We start from the raw sequence: 21,229 nt of genomic DNA on the forward strand, positions 1-21,229 counted from the left end.
AAAAAAAAAAAAATAGGTAAACACATAACAAAACACGGGCCAATATACCACATGAAACGGAGATTTAAAAAAAAATACTCAATACAACAATTTCCGGAAAGTGGAAGGATATAAAACCAGCTTTCTAAAAATCAGTACCTTTATCAGACATGGAAAACAAACGTGCTGAGGAAAAGCTCATGGATAGACCCCCGTTGACAATCACTTCAAAAATATAAAATATTTAAGAATAACCCTAACCCAGAAGGTTTCTCTATGATGAAAATGTTAACTCTCTGGAAAGAGAAATTGAGGAAGACACTAGGGAGTGGAGAGACCTTCTACACTCGGAGATTTGTAGAATTAATATTGTGGAAATGAGCTGTCCTACCAAAAACAATATAGAGTATAGAGCCAGTGCAATCCCAATCAAGATTGTCTTAACATTCTCCAGAGAAAATATTTTAAAAATTGTAAATTGCATATGGATTCATCAGCTCAGCTAGCCAAAGCAGTGCTGAACAAAAAGGAAGGGATTCATATGATGAATTTTAATATGTATTACTGAGTGATAGAATTAAAAAGAGATTATGGGGCTGGAGAGATGGCTCAGTGGTTAAGAGCACTGATTGCTCTTCTGAAGGTCCTGAGTTCAAATCCCAGCAATCACAACCATCCGTAACGAGATCTGATGCCCTCTTCTGGAGTGTCTGAAGACAGCTACAGTATATGTACATAAAATAAATAAATAAATCTTAAAAAATAAAGGAGAGAGTATGATACTGGTACAGAAAAGAAGCCATATTGACCAATGGAGCAAAGTAGAAGATCCATACATGAGTGCACATTACTCCTGCCATCTGATACTTGACAATGCTACTAAAAAAATATACACTGGAGAAAAGACATCATCTTCAATAAATGGTGTTGAGACAACTGGATGCCCACCTGCTGTAGAATGAAATTAGACCCATCTATATCACCCTGAGCAAATATCATCTCCAAATGGACTGAAATGGAAATTTCTGGTTGTGTCATGGGATGCAGACTCATGTGCTGTTTTGCTTAAGCAAGACCTGTGAGAGGACACATGATGTTTGGAAAGAGTATAAATAGGACCCAACAGACAATGACTGCGTGCCTCACTTTGCTCATCTTCACTTCACTGAGAGAGGCATGGCAGAGAACTTCCCCTGGTATTCCTGTTGGACCTGGTTACTCCCCGCTGACTCCTGCCGATTTGGCGGAAGCCTGGCTGTTTCTGCTGGATTGTGCCACTGGTGCTGATTCATATTTGGTGACACTACTGAACTTAACTGCTGGTATCATGATAATGGAGATTGGAATTGCCCCCTAAAGAACTACTTCTAAACAGGTCTACATCCTCTTGTCCTATTTACCATCCTCCCCACAACCTTTGGACAGTGAGCTAGAAGTGGGGGTGGAAGCAATTGAGAACCCCTATTAAAGTAGGTTTTGAAAAACCTAAGCCTACAATGGATAAAAGACTTCAGGTGAAGCCTGAAATACTGAACCTGTTAGAAAAAGCAAAGGCACTACACTGTAAGATACAGGCCCTGGAAAGGGTTTTTTGAGTAGAACACCATTTGCCTAGGAATTAAGGTCAACAATAGACAAATGGGGCTTTTTTTTTTTTTTTTAAGATTTATTTAATGAATGTGAGTATACTATCACTCTCTTCAGACACACCAGAAAAAGGCATCAAATCCCATTACAGATAGTTATGAGCCACTATGTGGACTATGACCTCTGGAAGAGCAGTCAGTGCTCTTAAGCACTGAGCCATCTCTCTAGCCCCCAAATGGGGGTTTCTTTACCACAAAGGAAACGTCAATCAAATGAAAAGGAGGTGCACAGAATGGGAGGATGAATCTGATAGATTCTGATAAAATATGATAGAATATGAATGTCCAGAGTCGATGAAGAACTTAAAAAAGCAGAAGAGCCAATAAAACAAATGACCCAGTTAAAAAGGGGGCCATGGATCTGAACAGAGAGTTCTCCAAAGAAGAAATAAAAAGGACCAAGAAGTATCTAGAAAAGTTTTCAACATCCTTAGCGATTAGGGAAACACAAATCAAAACAGCCTTTAGATTTCATCTTACCCCAGTCAGAATGACTGAGATCAACCAGACAACTAATGCTGGGGAGGATGGGGGCAGGGGAAACAGAACCTTTGCTCAGTGTGGGTGGGATTGTAAACTGCCCCGAGGGGAGGGAAACAGAACCCTCGCTCAGTGTGGGTGGGATTGTAAACTGCCCCCAGGGGAGGGAAATAGAACCCTCATTCACCGCGGGTGGGATTGCAAACTGCACTAGGGAGAATTCTAAAAAAAAAAATAAAAATAAAAATAAAAAAATAAATAAATCAACCAACCAAACAAACAAACAAAAAAAACCTAGAAATAAACCTACCACTCATAAGGCTCCTTGACATCTGCTCAAAGGAGTCAATGTCCCACTCCACAGAACTTGATCAACTGTGTTCACTGACATAGTGGCTGTGTTCAATTCACAATAGTTTGGGAAGTGGGAACCACCTAAATATCCTTCCATTGATGAATGGATGAGGAAAATGTGGTAGATAGATATGGTGAAATTTTATTCAGCCGTAAAGAAAAATAAAATCTTGAAGTCTGCAAGAAATGTCTGGAAAATATACTAAATGAGGTAACCTAGGCTCTGGAAGATAAACATCACATGTTATCTGTCATATGAGAATCCCAGCTTCTAATTTATACATAATTTATATACAAATGGAAATAAAGTAAATATTACATAAATATATTATAAATATATATAGTAAAACTAAATAAAAATAAAAATAGCACACATATACATAACCATATATACACACATACGAATATACTTATATATTTGTGTGCATGTATGTGTGTATGTGTGTGTGTGTATGTGTGTGTATGTAGTATGCATGTGTGAATGTGTATGTATGAACGTGTATATGTGTGCATATGTGTGTGTGTGTGTATGGGCATGAGTGCAAAGAGAGGTTATAAAAGCAGAGAGGGGCTCATAAACATAAAAAATGACTTTAAAGAGGCCATGTAGAGAGGATAATAGAGCAACAAGAAGTCTGAAAGCAGAATGTTGGGAATGGAGGGGTACGAATAGGGGGCAGAAATATAGGTATGTATGAATTCAGCCCAAGCAAAGGATTGTGGGAATGCCATAGGAAACCTGACACTCTGTATGCCAGTTAAAAAAATAACTCTTATAAAAGCCTTTGCCTCTGTAAAAGGGGAAAAACTCAACAAAGGGGAAACCTGACAAATAGGGACAATATTTACAAACTAGATACTAAAAGAATTCAACAGAAGATAGCACACAGGAGGTGATTACAAATGGATAAATGATCTTAAAAACCCATTCTTACAAGGAGAAATATTAATGGCACATAAAAAAATCTTCAAAATCTACTTATTTTTGTGTTATGTGTATACATGTTTTGTCTGAACTTAAGTGTACTTCCTGTCTGCCTGGTATTAATGGAAACCAGTAAAAGGATCCCAGGTCCCCATAAAACTGGAGTTACACATCCTTGTAAGTCTCCTGGTGAGTGAACTAAACTCAGGTCTTTCTTAACAGTAAGTACTTTTACCACTGAACCATCTCTCCATCCCCACAAAACTTTTATATTAAGAAAAAGTTGAGCATTGGTAATTATTGGGGAAAATGCAAACCCCAATCACACTCAGACTCGCTATTGTTCTGGTCTGAATAGCTAGAATTAAAGAGAGGAAAAGTAACAAATGCAAGGTGAAAAGTAACAAATGCAGGTGAAAAGTAACAAATGTATGAAAAGTAACAAATGTGTGAAAAGTAACAAATGCAGGTGAAAAGTAACAAATGTATGAAAAGTAACAAATGCAGGTAAAAAGTAACAAATGTATGAAAAGTAACAATTGCAGGTGAAAAGTAACAAATGTATGAAAAGTAACAATTGCAGGTGAAAGTAACAAATGTATGAAAAGTAACAAATGCAGGTGAAAAGTAACAAATACAGGTGAAAAGTAACAAATGTATGAAAAGTAACAAATGCAGGTGAAAAATAACAAATGCAGATGAAAAGTAACAATTGCAGGTGAAAAGTATCAAATTCAGGTGAAAAGTAACAATTGCAGGTGAAGATTCAGAGAAAGTGGAAAACTTGCAGGAAGTTTCCACATGAGGAAACTGTTTCAGAAAGCCGCTTGTAGGTCTCAGATAACACTAAAACTAGGTGAGCCTGCAGGAGACACCTGGGCACAAGGGTGTGGAACAAGTCAGCCTGGGTCCAGCCCTGGAGTGGGAGCCAACAGGGAACCCAAGCCCAGCGTTAAGGGACACATCATGATGACAATGCAGATTTGCCTGAGGAGTCAGGAGAGCACTCATGCCCGAACAGCAAGAGGGCTTAAAACCCCTGCACATATGTAGCAGAGGACTGCCTCTTCTGGCCTTAGCCGGAAAGGATATTCCTAATCCTGTAGGGACTTCATGCCCCAGGGATGGTGGGGAGGATGCAGGGGTTGGGGCATCCTCTCAGAGGTAAATGGGAGGGAGAAGGAGGAGAATTCTGCAAGGGGCACAACATTTGGAATGTAAAGACATAAAAAAATTAATTAAAAAAATCTAAAGCTGGGCAGTGGTTGTCCATGCCTTTAATCCCAGCACTTGGGAGGCAGAGGCAGGCAGGCAGATTTCCGAGTTCGAGGCCAGCCTGTCTACAAAGTGTCTACCAGGACAGCCAGGGTTATACAGAGAAACCTTGACTCAAAAAACAAAACAAAACAAAAAAACCCAAAAAAACCAAACCTAAAGTGGGCTGCAAGAGCCATCAGTGAAGTGGAAGAAACTGGGTACCATTTCTTTTTCTTTTTCTTTCTTTTTTTTCTTTTTTTCTTTTTTCTTTTTTCTTTTTTTCTTTTTTTGCCACTCTCCAGCTTGGGTGCCATTTCAAAAGACGCCCTCTAAACGTATCAAAAATCTCTTAGGTTAAAACCCTATGACTACTTCAGCTTTGAGGAGGACAGAGGCAGGAAGATCACCCACACTTGATGGCTTTCAGATAAAACAAAATAAAAATAAAATAGATAGGTGAAGAGATCAAAAATAAAAAAAAAAAATAGGTGAAGAGATCAGAATATCTCAAGACATACACAAGTTAAGGTAACTTACAACAAATCGGCAGTATAGAAAATTCTCCAACAAAAGTTGTATACATAGGAGGGGAGAAAGTTTTATATACAAGAGTATGGTACGGGGCCTGAAAGCGATCAGTCAACGGAGGAGACTGGAGAAGGAGCCAGTCATAGCCACATAGCAAACCATCAAATACCCAGCACTTCTATGAGAAAAAGTGTATGACTATCAATTAGCCGTCAACCAGAACAACCAAAACAAAACCATAAACAAGAGCAAACCCTCCTCGTTCGTAATAGTGAGCACAGTGGCCTTATCTCACCAGTTTCAACAAACAACAAAACACTGACCCAGTTATGTGCTGACTCCAAGAAGCAAACATCTAAAAATGGAGTGTCAAAGGTTAGAAAGCAGTCTATAAAGTGGCATGAAGCCATAAACAAGTTGGCATAGCCATGGTCGTCTCTGATAGCGTAGATGTGAACTCCTAACCTAATCAGATGAGATAAAGAAGGCACCTAGATATTGGTAAAGGAACAATTCATTAGAGCACACAGCCTTGTAAATATTTATATACCGACTCTTGCTCTCAGTGTCATGGAAGGATCTTGAAGGCAAAAACAACCACACGTGCCCAAACTTATCATGGGGAACTTCAGTAGCCCATACATCTGTAGATCCTTTAAAACAAAAGCAGAAAAAGAACCTCAGAGCTAAAGTACAGGGTAGATCGATCGGCTTGAACAGCTAAAAGGGGCAAAGATAACACAGGAAGAAGTTATCTCTTTTTATCAGCATGAGATGTGGTCTCATAATGAAAAGATTCCAGGGGTTCACCTTAAGAAACAACAACAACAAAAGCTACTGGATCTGATAAATACTTTCAGTAAGTAGCAAGATACAAAGCCAACATATAAATCCAGTAGCTTTATATTCACCAACAGTGAAAAGAGATTGAGAAAAATACCCCATTCATCATAATCTCAAAAATGCCCAGGACTAGCCAGGAGGCAAAGGCAGGCGAATTTCTGAGTTCAAAGCCAGTCTGCTTTACAAAGTGAGTTCCTGGACAGCCAGGGCTACACAGAAAAACCCTGTCTCAAAAAACAAAACAAACAACAAGAACAACAACAAAAACAAAATGCCTAGGACTTAACCTTACCCAGGAGGTAAAAGCTTCTTTCTATAGGGGAGAAACTTTAAGACATTGAATGATAGAAGTGGAGGGAAACATTGGTAATGCAAGGAGCTTCCATGCTCCTTGGCTGGTAGAATTAATGTTGTGAACATGGCACCTTTTACTGTGAAGAGCAATCTACAGATCCAGTGCCATATCCATCAAAATACAACAAACTTTCTCACAGAACTAAAATACAGCCCTTGTGCTTGTATGGAAGCACACACACACACACACACACACACACACTATAAGTAGCCAAAGCAGTTTTAAGCATAAAGAACACAGCTAGAGAGAGACCTCATATTACTTGACCTGTAACTATACTACAGAGCCACAGTGATAAAGAAAGTCTAATGTTAGACTGGAGACAAACCCACAAAGCTATGGACACCTAGTTTTAACAAGGGTATCAAAAATACCTGCCCCCCACCCAAATGGTCTTTAGCAAATGGTACTAGCAAAATTGGATATACATCCTTAGAGGGTTGAAAATAAATCTGTACCTCTCACACTATGCACACATCAACTCCGATTGGATCAAAGATTTAAAACTGGAAATGCATCTGGGAGGAGTTAGAAGGACATTGTGTGTCTGAAGATTTTGAAGAATTAATAAGTATATTTTTAAGAAGCAACAAAACAAAACCCTGAAAACACTGGAATTGTAAGAGAAACATTTCAGGATATAAGTGTAGACTGCAACATTGAACGCCAGTCTCAAAGGAAACAATACAAGAATTGACAAATGGGGTTACATAAAATTAAAAAGCTTTTGTACTGCGAGAAACTATCCACAGAGGAGATAGTTCACAGAACGGGGAGGAAATCTTTGCCAGGCATGCTTCAGACAAGGGTTTAACACCTCATAAAAACTGAACGAATTGAATACAAAAAAAAAAAAAAAAAAAAAAAAAAAGAAGAAAAAGAAAAAAAAAAAAGAAAAAGAAATTCTAATCAATAACTGGGCTAATAATACAGAGAGATATCAAAAGGAGACACACAAGTGGCTAGTGACTATTTTAAGGTGTTCAATGTCTCTGTGTATCGGAGAAAGGCAGATTAGAGCACTTCAGAATGGTTTTCATCAGCCAAACACAGAAGGTAACAAATGCAGGCAGACCACGGGAAGAGGGATTTTGATTCACTGTTGCTGGGAGTATAATCCAGGACAACCGCTATGGAGCTCAGCGTGGAGGCTTCTCAAAGAACTGAGAACAGACCTACCACCTGACCTCACTGCACCACAACTGGGCATATCTTTTAAGAACTCCGTGTCTTAGACACTACACATGAAAATCCTCATGGAAGGATGCTCAGTTCATAGCCCTAGGAAACTGGGTGAGCCTGCAGGCTTATCCACAGACAACTAGAAAAATGAATGTAGAGCAAATGAACTGTAAAGTTTCCAGGAGATTGGATGGAACTAGAAAATAGCATTTTAAGCAAGTTAGCCACACCCAAGAAAGGCAAACACCACATCTCCTATCTCAGATGTGGATTGTACTATGTGACTGCTAAAGACGCCTATCTGGGTAAAGGCCAGGAAATTAGACAGAGGCTGTGTGGGGGTGGATGAAGAGATTTTTAAAGAGGGGGATCTAGGCAAGATGAGAGAAGAATTTAGAAAGGGAAAGAGTCCAGGGGGTAAGAGGAGCGCTGACCAGGAGAGAATCACCTGACGTGGTCTATGTACGAAAACTGTGTAGAAACCTGGTCATTTGTAAGCTAGTTTGAAGGATAAATGTAATGAGATATTTGAAGCAAGAACTCCACCGCAGTAGAGCAATCCTCCCATTTTATGTATGCATAAATATAAATTACTGAACTGAAGAGAAATCTGTGCCCTGTTTATTGTTGCATTGTGCACAACAAATAAACACACAGAACAAACCTAGATGTCCACATCTAGGGAAATAGGAAAAGAGAATGTGGTCCATTTGAATAATGTACTATACCCAGCCACAAAAAATCCTGAAGCACATAAAGTAGCCATTTGAAAGGACAGTGAGCCGATACGGTATTGTGCCAGGCACAGAAAGCAACTAGAAAGTGTTCTTACCCATATGTGGATGTTAAATGAGTTGATCTCATAAGAGAGGAGATTGGAACAGTGATTACTAAAGGTTAGAAAGAGTAGAGAGGTAGAAATAATAGAGAGAGAGGACTGGGCATGAAAATGCTAAGTTCTAGTGTTCTACATTACAGCAGGATTGAGTGTTGAACTTCATTGTGCACGTCAAAGCTGTTAGAAAAATGGATTTAAAAACTTTCCAATACATAGAAATGGTGTGTCTTCATATGCTGACTATATTAATCACCCCGATTTTGTCATTGTGCTTTTATATGGCATCAAAATAGCACAGGCCAGGTAGTGGTGGCGCGTGCCTTTAATCCCAGCACTTGGGAGGCAGAGGCAGGCAGATTTCTGAGTTCGAGGCCAGCCTGGTCTATAGAGTGAGTTCCAGGACAGCCAGGGCTACACAGAGAAACCCTGTCTTGATAAAAACCACACAGTGTAGTATTTGTATATCAATTAAGGGGCTTTAAAAAAAATCACACTATTAACTTGTTTTTTCTATTGTGTACTACAATTAAAGCATTGCATTTGTGATCCTGAAATTGTGCATAGCTGGCTTATGTATCAACTATTTTCCTGTTATTAAATATGCCCAACATAAAAATTCATATCTGAACAATTTTAGGTACAAAATGCAAGGCACAGATTGTATCACAATGATCAGAAAACACTTCCTGTGAGGAAGATTAAACTTCAGAGATGAAAAAATCTTTTTTGCTCCAAATGATTGTTTGGCGGCAATTATTGGTTATTGGGGCTGCAAATTAGATAACAGCTGTTAGTAAATACAAGATTCATTAAGGAATTAAGGCACACCTACAACTAACTATATGTACATCATTGGAGGTGGAAAACAAGTGCCTTTTTTTTTTTTTTAAACAACCCAAGGAAGGAGAATCACAGAAAATAATGTCATCTCTTCTATACAGAGTAACAACCACCCAGTGCTAATCTGGCCTCACAGTGTAAAAGTGCTGTGCTGTCTAGATTCTGTTGTAGTGAGTAATCCAGGAAGAAGAAAACTTCCTGGGCAGTGGTGGCACACGTCTTTAATCCCAGCACTTGGGAGGCAGAGGCAGGCAGATTTCTGAGTTCGAGGCCAGCCTGGTCTACAGAGTGAGTTCCAGGACAGCTGGGGCTACACAGAGAAACCCTGTCTCGAAAAACAAAAAATAAATAAATAAATAAATAAATAAGTAAATAAATAAAAAGGAGAAGAAGGAGAAGGAGGAGGAGGAGGTAGAGGAAGCTAAATTGAGAGATGGTCTTCACCAGATTGGCATCAGAAAGTCTGTGGAGAGAATTCTTTTCTTCTCTTTTCTTTCTTTCTTTTTCTTTTCTTTTCTTTTCTTTTCTTTTTTCTTTTTTTTTGAGACAGGGTTTCTCCGTATAGCCTTAGCTGTCCTGGAACTCACTCTGTAGACCAGGCTGGCCTCAAACTCAGAACTCAGAAATCCGCCTGCCTCTACCTCTCAAGTGCTGGGATTAAAGGCGTGTGCCACCACTGCCTGGAGAGAATTTTCTTGATTAATGGTTGTGGGGCAGTGGCCCTTGATTAAGCTACTAAAGGCTTTGAAGCTCTGGAGACCCTGACGGGACAGTAGGAGCTTTGCCTGCTCCCAGGTACCAGGCCCCTGTCACTAGTCGCAGCCCTCCATAGATTTGTGACCATCAGTCATGTAAGAGCCATTCCCCAAGTCCCTCCACATGTAGATGAAGCATCCCTAACGTCTCAGACCAAGACAATAGGAGAAGAGATGTGACCTGTGGTCACCTAGGCTCAAGACAGAGGTCTCCGTGCTAATGAGGTACCTAGAGGCCTGAGAGCATAGCCAATAAGCTTCCCTTCTCAGACATTCCTCCCTGCAAACAAATGGTTAATGTGGGAGGGTCCAGCCCACTTATGGACAGTGCCTCTCCTGGGCAGGCGACCCTGGGTGGTATAAGAAATTAAACTGAAGTGAGGTGGTGGTGACACACGCCTTTAATCCCAGCACTTGTGAGGCAGAGGTTGTTGGATTTCTGAGTTCAAGCCAGCCTGGTCTACAGAGTGAGTTCCAGGACAGCCAGGGCTACACAGAGAAACCCTGTCTCCAAAAAACCAAAACTAAAACCAAAGAAAACAATCAAAAAACAAAACCCACAACACTATACAAAGAAACAAACTAAAAACTGAACAAGCAGTAGGAAGCAAGCAAGAGAGCAGCATTTCCTCCACAGTTCCTGCCTCTAGAGTTCCCGCCCAGATTTCCCTTCACGGTTCCCTATAAGCTGTAAGACGAAGCAAACACTTAACGCTCCACATTGCTTTTGCTCATTGTGGTGGATTGAATATGCTTGGGCCAGGGAATGGAACTATTAGGAGGTGTGGCCTGGTTGGAGTGGGTGTAGCCTCGTTGGAGGAGGTGTGTCACTGTGAGGGTGGGCTTTGAGGCTCTTCTCCTAACCAGTCTTCTCTCATTTGTCTTTGGAACAACATCTAGAACCCTCAACTCCTCCTGCACTCTGCCTGCCTGGATGCTGCCATGCTCCCACCTTGATGATAATGGACTGAACCTCTGAACCTGTAAGCCAGCCCCAGTTAAATGTTGTCCTCATAAGAGTTGCCTTGATCATGGGGTCCGCTCACAGCAGTCAAACCTAAACCAAGACAGTCATGATCTTCATTACGGTAACAGAAAGGCAAAATGACAGGGACACAATTACCCATGTCTAAATGCTCATTGCCAATATCACTTAAGGCACACTCTTGCAGGCAAGCTGACTCCTGGCATTGGGTCATTGTGACTGACCACAGATCCTTCTCAGTCTAACACACAGGTTCTTGGCTTCTACGTATTTCCAGTTAGCTCACTAAGACCCTACCCCCTTCCATCACCAGGAGCTCTCCATTTTGGGATGCACATCCTGGGAGGACCTCTTAAGTTGTTATTCTTCAGCCAAGACTTTTTGGAGTCTAAGCTCTGGCCATCAGACTTGGAGGGGAACTGGGTACCTTTATTGTATAACACGGGAGCCCGTGGCTCCTGACACGCCTGGTCTCGCTGGCTTCCCTCTTTCTCTTCAAATTGTCTTTCCCTGAAAGCTATGTCAGCACTGTTTCCCTAAGGATAACTTACAGTTTCATCCATCAGTAAGCAAATGTTTATGTCACCCGAACCTGGAAGCTAATTTGCTTCTAACAATGATTCAGCTCAACCAAAAAGCAAAGGTTAAGGCCAGCCTTTCTCTCATAAAAACTATGGCACCCAACGGGTTGTAAAGCTGATAATATATCTGTAGACACAAACGCACATGGGGCAAACTACTTTTTTCATATAACCTATCCTGGGTTGCTGAATCTTCAATTTTTTTTTTCTTCTTCTTTCTTTTCAATGATCTCCAAAGACACAACTTAACAAGGATCTATTTTAATGGTTTAATTGTGGTGTCTAAAGAGGAAATTTTAGGGAAAAGGTAAGGTGGATTAAGAAAAGTAAAGTATATAACAGGGCAAAGTGATTCCCTTCTGGTTCATGTGAAAAAGAAAACATTAACCTGGATTGAAATATTAATGAGAAAGAGAATGAGAAAGGGCTACCGCTGAGAAAACAAATCTCAAAAGGGCTGCAGAATGGCTAAAGAGAATGTAAAGAATTCTCATGGAAGCGTTTGCACCTTATGAGGTCCATGAGGAAAACTCACAGTATTTTGTACATATTCAACCAGCCCAGAAAGATTCTAGAGTGTACAATATTTTCCTGGCAAAGGTATTCCAATAGATCTGCAAACTTTATGGCCATTCTGATTCGGATCTGTCCTTGCTTATCTCCAAAGAACGATGAGCCACACGCCTCCTCTAGGTTTCCTTGTTAGTCCACCATGTTTGTCTTCATGGAGCATTTAATCAGTTCTCAAACTGAACCCATTTCTACTGATTTCAAAATAGATTGGGCACCTACGTAAGGTTGTCTCTGTTTTTAAGCCAGTTTTAGTTCCCTAGTTCATATACAGTGGAATGAGTAGAAGGTAAGTCCTCCATATCACTGAATAGCTATTACTTAAAGAGAATTGTATCTATCCAGCCTTCATAGCTGAAGGGTAGTAGGATTAGATGGTTTATACTTCCACTGATAGTCCCACAATTCTCCGCTATCTCATGAATGCTTTGTACAAAGAGCTGAAGGAGGTCAAGGCATCTACATGACTCCAGGCTGCTCAAATACCACGTCCTGTCTTATAATCTTGTCTTTCTATCAAGCAAGCTCTCTTCCAGCTAAGCCGTGAGGGGGTGCCGAACTCACAGATGTTTGAATGGCAACCATGATGAAGAGGGAGAGGACGGAAAAGTAGATCTGCAGTCTCTTCCCACCGAAGCGCTTCCTGAGATACTCTGGCATGGTCAACACCTGCAGGGACAGACACCAACAGGAATTCTCCTGAGTCTACATCTGGTAAACACCTATGGACAATTAAGAACCTTGCATGGTATGTTGGAATAGCCAGGTGAGAATGCTGTAGTGCCATGGTCGAGTTATAGGCTGAGATGATCATGCAGACTTGGGGCAGACCATGTTACTATTCCTCCCTAACATTTATTAGAAATTGTGATCTTTGACGAATAGTTTTGCATCTCTTTTTCTTGCCTGTCACACGAGTCAGTTTTCCTCCCTCCCTTCCTTAAGATGCTCTAGCAATGTAGACTAGGATGATCTTGAACTCACAAATGTTTGGCTTGTAATTCCAGGGTTCTGGGGTTGTAAGTATAGATTGCCATGCTCAGCTCTAGTGTGGGTTTATTGTCCGTGTAGACACTGAGTACCTACAACTCCAAATGACTTATAGATATACATTTACATTGGTTTTTTTTTAATGCCGCAACATTTAAGAGCAACATTACTTGTAAGTATGTAACCACAATTTATGTGTTGTTGTGCTGGCTAGCTTTATGTTAACTCCATACAAGTTAGAATCATTTGGGAAGAGAAACAACCTCAACCAAGAAAAGGCTGCCACCAGATTGCCCTGTAGGCAAGCCTGAGTACATTTTCTTAATTAATTATTGATGTAGATGTGACCACCCCACCGTGGGCTCTGCCACTCCTGGCCCGTGGTCCTGGATGGTAGAAGAAAGCAGGCTAAAGAAAACCATGGCGAGCAAGCAAGTGAACAGCATTCCTCCATGGCCTCTGCTCCAGTTCCTGCCTTCAGGATCCTGCCCTGCCTTCCTTCAATGATGGAGCGTGCCGGGGACAAGTGGGGTGAAATGAACCCTTTCCTCCCCATGTTGTTTACGGCCATGGTGTTTTATCACAGCAACCCTAACTAAGAATTTCCCTGGAGTCACCAATAAGACTTTGGACTTTTGAGCTGCTTCTAAAATGACCTCGGACTTTAGAACTATGGCCATAGAATGAACGCGGTTTGTATTATGAGAAAGATACTCTCTTTGGGGACCAGGGACAGAATTCTATGACTTGATATTTTTTTTTTTCCTCCCAAAGTTTTCAGGAGTCAGCTTTGGTGCCTCACATGATGATATTGGGACTGGGCAATCTGTATGACTCGCAGTGCTTAGTGGGAGGGCAGGAAACAGAAGCTCCACCATCTGGTTGTATTATTCTCACAGGGGTGACTAAGGTCTTTAGAGACGGGTGGTTGTAAAGCAAGGATGAGGTCCACACTTGACCTCTCCCCCAGGTAAACCATTTCCTTCTCCATTTCTGTACTATGTTTTGATACAGGAGTGGCTAAAGCATTTTGGGTACCATGCTGATTAACCTCCATGACTGTGAGCTAAATGAACTGGTTTTCTTTATAAAGGACTCTCCTTCTGGCCTTTTGATAGATACATGAAATTCACTAAGATGTGCTCCAAAAGGCACCGAACACCCATTTCCAAAATGAGTCAGTGTTTCCCTGTTAACCCATCACTTGCCTCCTCTCTGTAATTTCTAGCCCCACCAATGGAGGATGCACACTGCCTGAACCGGAAGCGTCAGTCTTCACGTTGTTCTTATGTTTCTCTCTTCGCCTCCTTAACTTTTCAAATCTGGCATCAAGCATGCTACCTTTATCCCAGGAGAATCCATCTCTCCTTTTTTCTCCCCTCCTATAAAATCATGAAACATGATGTCTGTCTTCTTCAAAGTGTCTACCATAGGCCCATCGCTTGGGTGAGTTATCCTCTCAACCGATTTGAGCGGTGTTTCCTAAAATATGAATCCGGTCACGAACCTTGAGTTTCTGGAAGCCTGGGCCACTCATTTCCCAGGGGTGAGGGGATACATGGCCTTTACAATTGAACACCCCCTCACATGCAGACCCACCTCTATCCTCTACCACTTCCCGCAGATGCTCTCTACCTTTCAGCTGACCTCCAGATAATGCAAGGTCTCTCCTGTTGTTTAGCTTCTATGTGACTTCTCTAGCACTCTTGGGTTTGACTTTTTTCCTATCTCCAAGGGTGATGCCCCACAGGATAATGCCAGGTCATTTCTGAAGTCCTTCCAATGAGCTTCTTTCCCTTAAAGCACATGGGAGGTCCTAGATTCGGGTTCCTCTACCAGGTAAGGATGAGCACAGTGGCCATTACACAGACAGAGCCTTACAGATTTGCCATTCATCGGAGGCCACATCCTTCACTGAGCCCTTTCAAGGGAGGGATGGGGGCTTTGTCACCTGCCTATCTTTAGCAGTGGGCCATGAGAAGGTTGTGTATTGAGCTTTACTGCCAAGACGTTAGTGAAGAAAAGTAGCTGGAGATTCCTTCTGGAAGGCTTATGTGTAGGTCTGTCAATACTCACCCCAGCCTTGATGTAGATCGGGACAAACAACCACCCAAGAACCAGCACCATAAGCAGGGCCTGTAAGAGACCGAGGAGAGAAAGTAAAGTTAAAGAGCCATTGCGTGTGAGATGTAACTTATAGTATGGGAAAGACATGCTCTTCTAGAAGTGGAAGCCACACCTCACAGAGGTTAGGCAAGCACATGCCAGGCTAAAGGGGAACAGCTGAGCTGCAGCCCAAGAGTCGTACCCAAGGGGGCCATCTGAACGTGACTCTAGAGGCAAAGTGTGTGGTGCAATCAGAATCAACCTCTGGCCAAAGGGCACATCTGGAGGCTGGGCATACACTAGAGGCTCTCGTGCTACAGATGTAAAATGAGAGGAAATACGTAAGGGAAGAGCAAAGGTATTGGTGATGGTTCTTAGTCGTTCCTAAGTCCACCCAGGGATGGACTGTCTAAACTCTAACCATGATCTGACTTTCTTCTACTCTTGTGTCTTCCTCTCACCTCTAGCACCTGTATAAAAACACAATACATGAGAAAATATTGGGGGGGGGGGTAGATAGGATGAAGTTCCTGTAGCAGGTGCCACGTCCTCTCTGTTATCTATGAGGGTCCCCCATGGAAAGATCCCTACTACAGTATACACAATTCTCTCCCATTGTATTCTACACTACTGAGTTTACCCGGAAGCCCCTCACAAGGGGTAAACACTGATTTTGTATTTTATATAGTTGATGGCTAGGAATATAGGTCCAAAGAATATTGTGATTACAGTTGATCAGTGGGGAAATGATGATGGACATTGAGTCTTTTGTTTTGTTTTGTTTTTCGAGACAGGGTTTCCTTTGTATAACCCTGTCCTGGAACTCACTCTGTAGACCAGACTGGCCTCGAACTCAGAAATCAACCTGTCTCTGCCTCCCAAGCTCTGGGATTAAAGGTGTGCGCCACCACTGCTTGGCTGATGATCGTTGAGTTTTAGAGACCATGTTTTGGTCACAGGTAACTTCAGAAGCATGGTCCAGGGTCAGTAATGATGTGGTCAATGGTTTAGGGATGATGCTTAAGGGCAAAGGGGGACTAGCATAAAGATAAGCAGAAAGGAAATCAAAGAGGAGTACATCCTATACACACCTTTTGGGATATCCAGAATATGAGTTAGATTGAAATAGCTTTATGTGGGCTTTGTTTAAAGGAAAACCCTTTGGCAGCACTTACATTCCATTCCACAGCTGCAATGGCAATTCCTGAAGCCGCTCCTGTTCCAGCCAAGCCCACGAAGTGGTTGCTGCCAATGTTACTGGCAAAGAGAGAGGCGCCCATCTGAAACGCAACCAGAGATCATGGCCAGAGTTAAACGATCCAATGTAGGCTTATTGACAATAGATAGAAATTGGTGCTTTGTGTCCTAATATGTGGTCTGTTTTGGAGAAGGCCCCATGAGCTGATTAGAAGAATGTAGATTCTTTATTGCTTGGGTGGAATGTCTAGAGCCATTGCATCTAATGAAATTGGATGTCATTTCACAGCAGTTTCCAGGTGACTGGCCCACCGGTGAGAGGGCATTCTCGCATGACATAGAACGAGTCTAAATCCCTCTTCTACATGACTGCCTGAGGAATGTTACTTTAATGCTTTTGACTGAGTAACTTGCTTTAAAGCCACAAGAGTGGTAATATTTTTGGAAGATAATCATGCTTAATGGTTTTACTACTGATTGTGTTGCAACAGCCTGGTTATATTGTTGAATATTATATAGCCTATACAGTCTAATGTATTTACAATTTTGCTTATCGGATAAGCTTACTGAACACTTCCTTATGGGCACTTTGACTGTTCTGTCAGTGGTCTATGAAATGAACCTATCTTTAGCCAAAGCTGCTAGTGCTCTTATCAGACTTTGCAATTTAAATCAGCCTTTTTTTTATTAGATGTTTTCTTTATTTACAATATCTCCTTTAATTTAAATCAGTCTTAAGGACTTCATACTCCAGAATGAGGGGCTTCTTCTCCAACCTTGGTCATAAACCATTCTTTCCCTTTATCTCCCTCTATTTAGTTCTGTCAGCTGTTCTTAAGACTGAAAGGTTGGGGCTAGAGAGATGGTTCAGTGCTTAAGAGCACTGACTGCTCTTCCAGAGGTCCTGAGATCAATTCCCAACAACCCACATGGTGGCCCACAACCATCGGTAATGGGATCTAATACCCTCTTCTGGTGTGTCTGAAGACAACTACAGTGTACTCATATACATAAAATAAAAATAAATCTTAAAAAAAAGAAAGAAGACTCAAAAGTCAAGACAGATCTTGTCCAGTACAGAAAACCACAACTGATCAAAATACAGAGTTGTAGAGCCCAGGGCCGAGTGATCCATCTATAACACAACCCTTGCCGCTAAAGCTTGAGGATGCATGCTGAAGAAGGATTGGAAAGATTGTAAGAGCCAGAGGAATAGGACATTTTCTGTTAGTATATATCATAGAGACATGTCAGAGAACCTATACCCGTGGAATCTCATCAAGACGGCGTCCTGAATATGATCTGAGTAAGGGCAACATCAGTAGACATGGTATTGTGAAAGGAGGAAATCTCATGGAGCCTCAATCCTGGATGAAGAACGACAGGCAACTGAGGGATGTGGAGATCTGGAGAGAGAGTCCTCTGCATTGAAAACCATACCGACTGGCCATCCAATTACAAACAGCCAGCTCTGAAAGCATCCGTATATGGAACTCTCTATAGTCTGAGCAGGTTTGATTAATGTAATTAAGATCGCACGCACGCGCGCGCGCGCACACACACACACACACACACACACACACACACACACACACACGCACACATGCACGCACCCCATTCATCTCCAGCCATCTCTGCCCCACTTACCGGCCACCAGGTCATGTCCCGGCCAGCCAGGAAGAAGCCTCCAACAGTGCCTCGGTTGCTTCTCACCATTGCCTGAGTAGGAAGAAAAGAGGTGGGGGGTGGGGGGTGGGGTGGAATTAAAGGGCAGCACACCTCAGCCCTGCAGCCACACCGGCCAGGGTGTGAGCAGGAGTGAGTTTCCAGTGCTCTTCCAGGAGACACACTCTCTAGGGTCTGCGGCCTGGACCGGTTTTCAGTGGGGTTCAAGGACCAGGAGGGGTTTAAGAGACCCTTCCTCTCTGAAAAGCAGCTGTTTGCTGTCAGGTGTAGAAATGATAAGAGATGTGCTGTGCTGGGCTGGGTGAAAATTTGCAGCACAGAATTCGATACCAGAAACGAATGGAGAGAACACAAGTGATTTAGGTGACCGACTCACCAAGTCAGGAATTCAAACCTTAAAGGGACTATGTCTGTTATTCCCGGTCCTCCCTCTATTCAAATAATTAATTGTGTTGTCTTAGGAATGAGCCCACTTACCACTACTGCCTACCAGAAAACGATCCAGATAGAAAGACAGTGACATCAGTAACAACCCATCACTGTCTCAATTTACCATGATATACCTCCTCCACCCTAAGACACTGTCCCCCAAGCCCAGTGCCCACTCAAAAGCCAGCGTGGTTCCCACATACCCACAGCCCCACAGCTAGCACCACTATGAAGTAGATAACGATGACAGAGATGTCAGCAGCATTCTGAATGCGAGCTGACATTACAGGAGGCTCCTCAGTCCCAGGCGTGGTGCTGGGACTTAAGGTGCTAGCCATGGCTTCAGGAGGTTCTGGTCCCTTCCTAAGGATGCCTCCTCCTGTCTTTATGTAGGCACTGGATTAATGATCAACCCTCAGGCAAGTGGAGCAAGGTATCAGGACTGATCCTGGATGCATGGACCTTAAACCTCTGTGTGTGTTTCCAAGCTCTAGGACCTTGGCCCTCTGTTGGTCATGCTCTGGGTAGTGTGTAAGAGTAAGGGATAAAAATCAGAAATGGGGTGGAAATTGGAAGTGGTGGGCAGAGTGCTCATTGATGGGAAGGACAGCACCTTCAAGCCTGGACAGGTTCAGCTGCAGACTCGGGAGAGAGTAAGAGAGTGAGGGGAAGGTGCAAAGAGCAGAACAGAGGGGGCATTGGGCAAAGAAAGGCTCCTTCTAAAACATGTAGTGTTCTCTATGGCAAAAAAGTTATCTCTTGAAAATAAGGTTAATTCTTTATTTATTTCAAGGTCTCCAAAGTACTATATTTCTCTGGGACTTACAATTTGAATGACATTTATAGGATAGTTCAAGACCATGGTGTTGTGGGATTCCGATCAGAGAAATGGGACTTCAATGCACACCTTTTAAGTATGCTGGCGCATTCATTGGGCAGGTCCCATGCTCAAAAGAAGCAGAGGCTGTAATAGGGCTTTTTAACTGTCACTTTGCTATGTTACCTTTCCATACATGATAACATAATTTCATTAGTTATTTTTATATCTTGACTTTTTATTTTTATTTTTTTATTTTTTAAAAACTTATTTATTGTATGTCTGTCAATGAGTACACTGTCACTGTCTTCAGACACACCAGAAGGGGGCCTTGGATCTCATTATAGATGGTTGTGAGCCACCATGTGGTTGCTGGGAATTGAACTCAGGACCTCTGGAAGAACAGCCAGTGCTCTTAACTGATGAGCCATCTCTTCAGTCCTCATTAGTTATTTTTTTTTTTTAAAAAACATTTATTTATTTATTTTATGTGTATGACTACACTGTAACTGTACAGATGGCCGTGAGCCATCATGTGGCTGCTAGGAATTGAACTCAGAACGGCCCCGCCCACTCTGGCTCCCCTCACTCCAGCTCCACTCGCTCCAGCCCTGCTCTCTGTCTACACTGTAACTGTCTTCAGACACACCAGAAGAGGGTGTCAGATCTCATTACGGGTGGTGGTGAGCCACCATGTGGTTGCTGGGATTTGAACTCAGGACCTTCAGAAGAGCAGTCAGTGCTCTTACCCGCTGAGCCATCTCGCCAGCCCCCTCATTAGTTATTTTTAAGCCCCAGTGTATGATTCTTAAAAAAAAAAAAAAAAATGGCCTGGATGTAGAGGAAGCGAGGGCTATTGGGCAATTTAGCAAGGTCTGACATAAGCATTTTGGCAGAGACGGAGAGTCATAGCAACTGCGTTTTTCCTTCCTTCCAGGTCTCTGGAAAGGCTTACTAAACAAGGTGGAGGAGGTTTACAAAAAAGATGGGGTCATCTATAGACATTGTTCAGTCTGTATGGCCATTTCCTAGTTTTTTTTTTTTTTCCTTTGCTGTCCAAGGAGCCCCATTACGGTCCTTTCTTTGATGGTCCAGGAGCATCATCCTGACTTGGGGGTTATTGCTTTTACAGCATCTTCCCATGAGTGTCTTGTTTCAACAAAGGCCTCAATAAGGCTGAACACAGACCTCTGGACCAAGGGAACCACACAGGGAAGAGTCAAACCAGCCGCTAATCTTAAAAGCATGACACTTTTCAGAATCTTGAGTCTTCCACAAGTTGAAAACCATCCTCCAAATGATCTTACCGGGCTCTAACCCTTCCAAGCCTGAAGCAGCCAAGCCTGAAGCAGCCAAACCTTTTTTTTTTTTTTTTTAATTTATTTATTATAAGTAAGTACACTGTAGCTGTCTTCAGACACTTCTGAATAGGGAGTCAGATCTTGTTACGGGTGGTTGTGAGCCACCATGTGTTGCTGGGATTTGAACTCAGGGCTTTCGGAGGAGCAGTCGGTGCCCTTACCCGCTGAGCCATCTCACCAGCCCCCAAATAAAGCTTTTTTAAAAAAGGTTTGGAGCTGGAGAGATGCCTCAGTGGTTAAGTGCACCAACTGCTCTTCCGAAGGTCCTGAGTTCAAATCCCAGCAACCACATGGTGGCTCACAACCACCCGTAATGAGATCTGACGCCATCTTCTGATGTGTCTGAAGACAGCTACAGTGTACTTAAGTATAATAATAAATAAATCTTTGGGCTGGAGCAACCAGGAATTGAGCAAGCAGGGTCTACCAGAGCGAGCGGGGAGACTGGAGCAAGCGAGATTGACTGGAGTGAGCAGAGGTCCTAAAAGTCAATTCCCAACAACCAGATGAAGACACATAATTATC

The 21,229-nt window shown here is 42.3% G+C and overlaps 1 protein-coding gene across 2 annotated transcripts in view; it reads right to left on the reverse strand.

Moving 5' to 3' along the window:
* Positions 1-18,864, reverse strand: part of LOC116074544 (solute carrier family 5 member 4-like) — a 60,913-nt gene extending 42,049 nt beyond the window's left edge. The window contains exons 1-5 of one of the 2 annotated variants that reach the window (XM_031347178.1): positions 18,730-18,864; positions 18,059-18,130; positions 16,390-16,494; positions 15,185-15,244; positions 12,683-12,787 (exon numbers count right to left, since the gene is read on the reverse strand). In XM_031347178.1, coding sequence (XP_031203038.1) covers positions 12,683-12,787; positions 15,185-15,244; positions 16,390-16,494; positions 18,059-18,130; positions 18,730-18,864 — 477 coding nt within the window. Of the gene's footprint in view, positions 1-12,682; positions 12,788-15,184; positions 15,245-16,389; positions 16,495-18,058; positions 18,131-18,729 lie in introns of those variants that run through there. The other variant, XM_031347179.1, reaches the window with a different exon arrangement.
* Between the last annotated feature and the right edge of the window lie 2,365 nt (positions 18,865-21,229).

The sequence above is a fragment of the Mastomys coucha genome, unplaced genomic scaffold, assembly GCF_008632895.1.
Source record: "Mastomys coucha isolate ucsf_1 unplaced genomic scaffold, UCSF_Mcou_1 pScaffold3, whole genome shotgun sequence".
NCBI classification, from domain to species: Eukaryota; Metazoa; Chordata; class Mammalia; order Rodentia; family Muridae; genus Mastomys; species Mastomys coucha.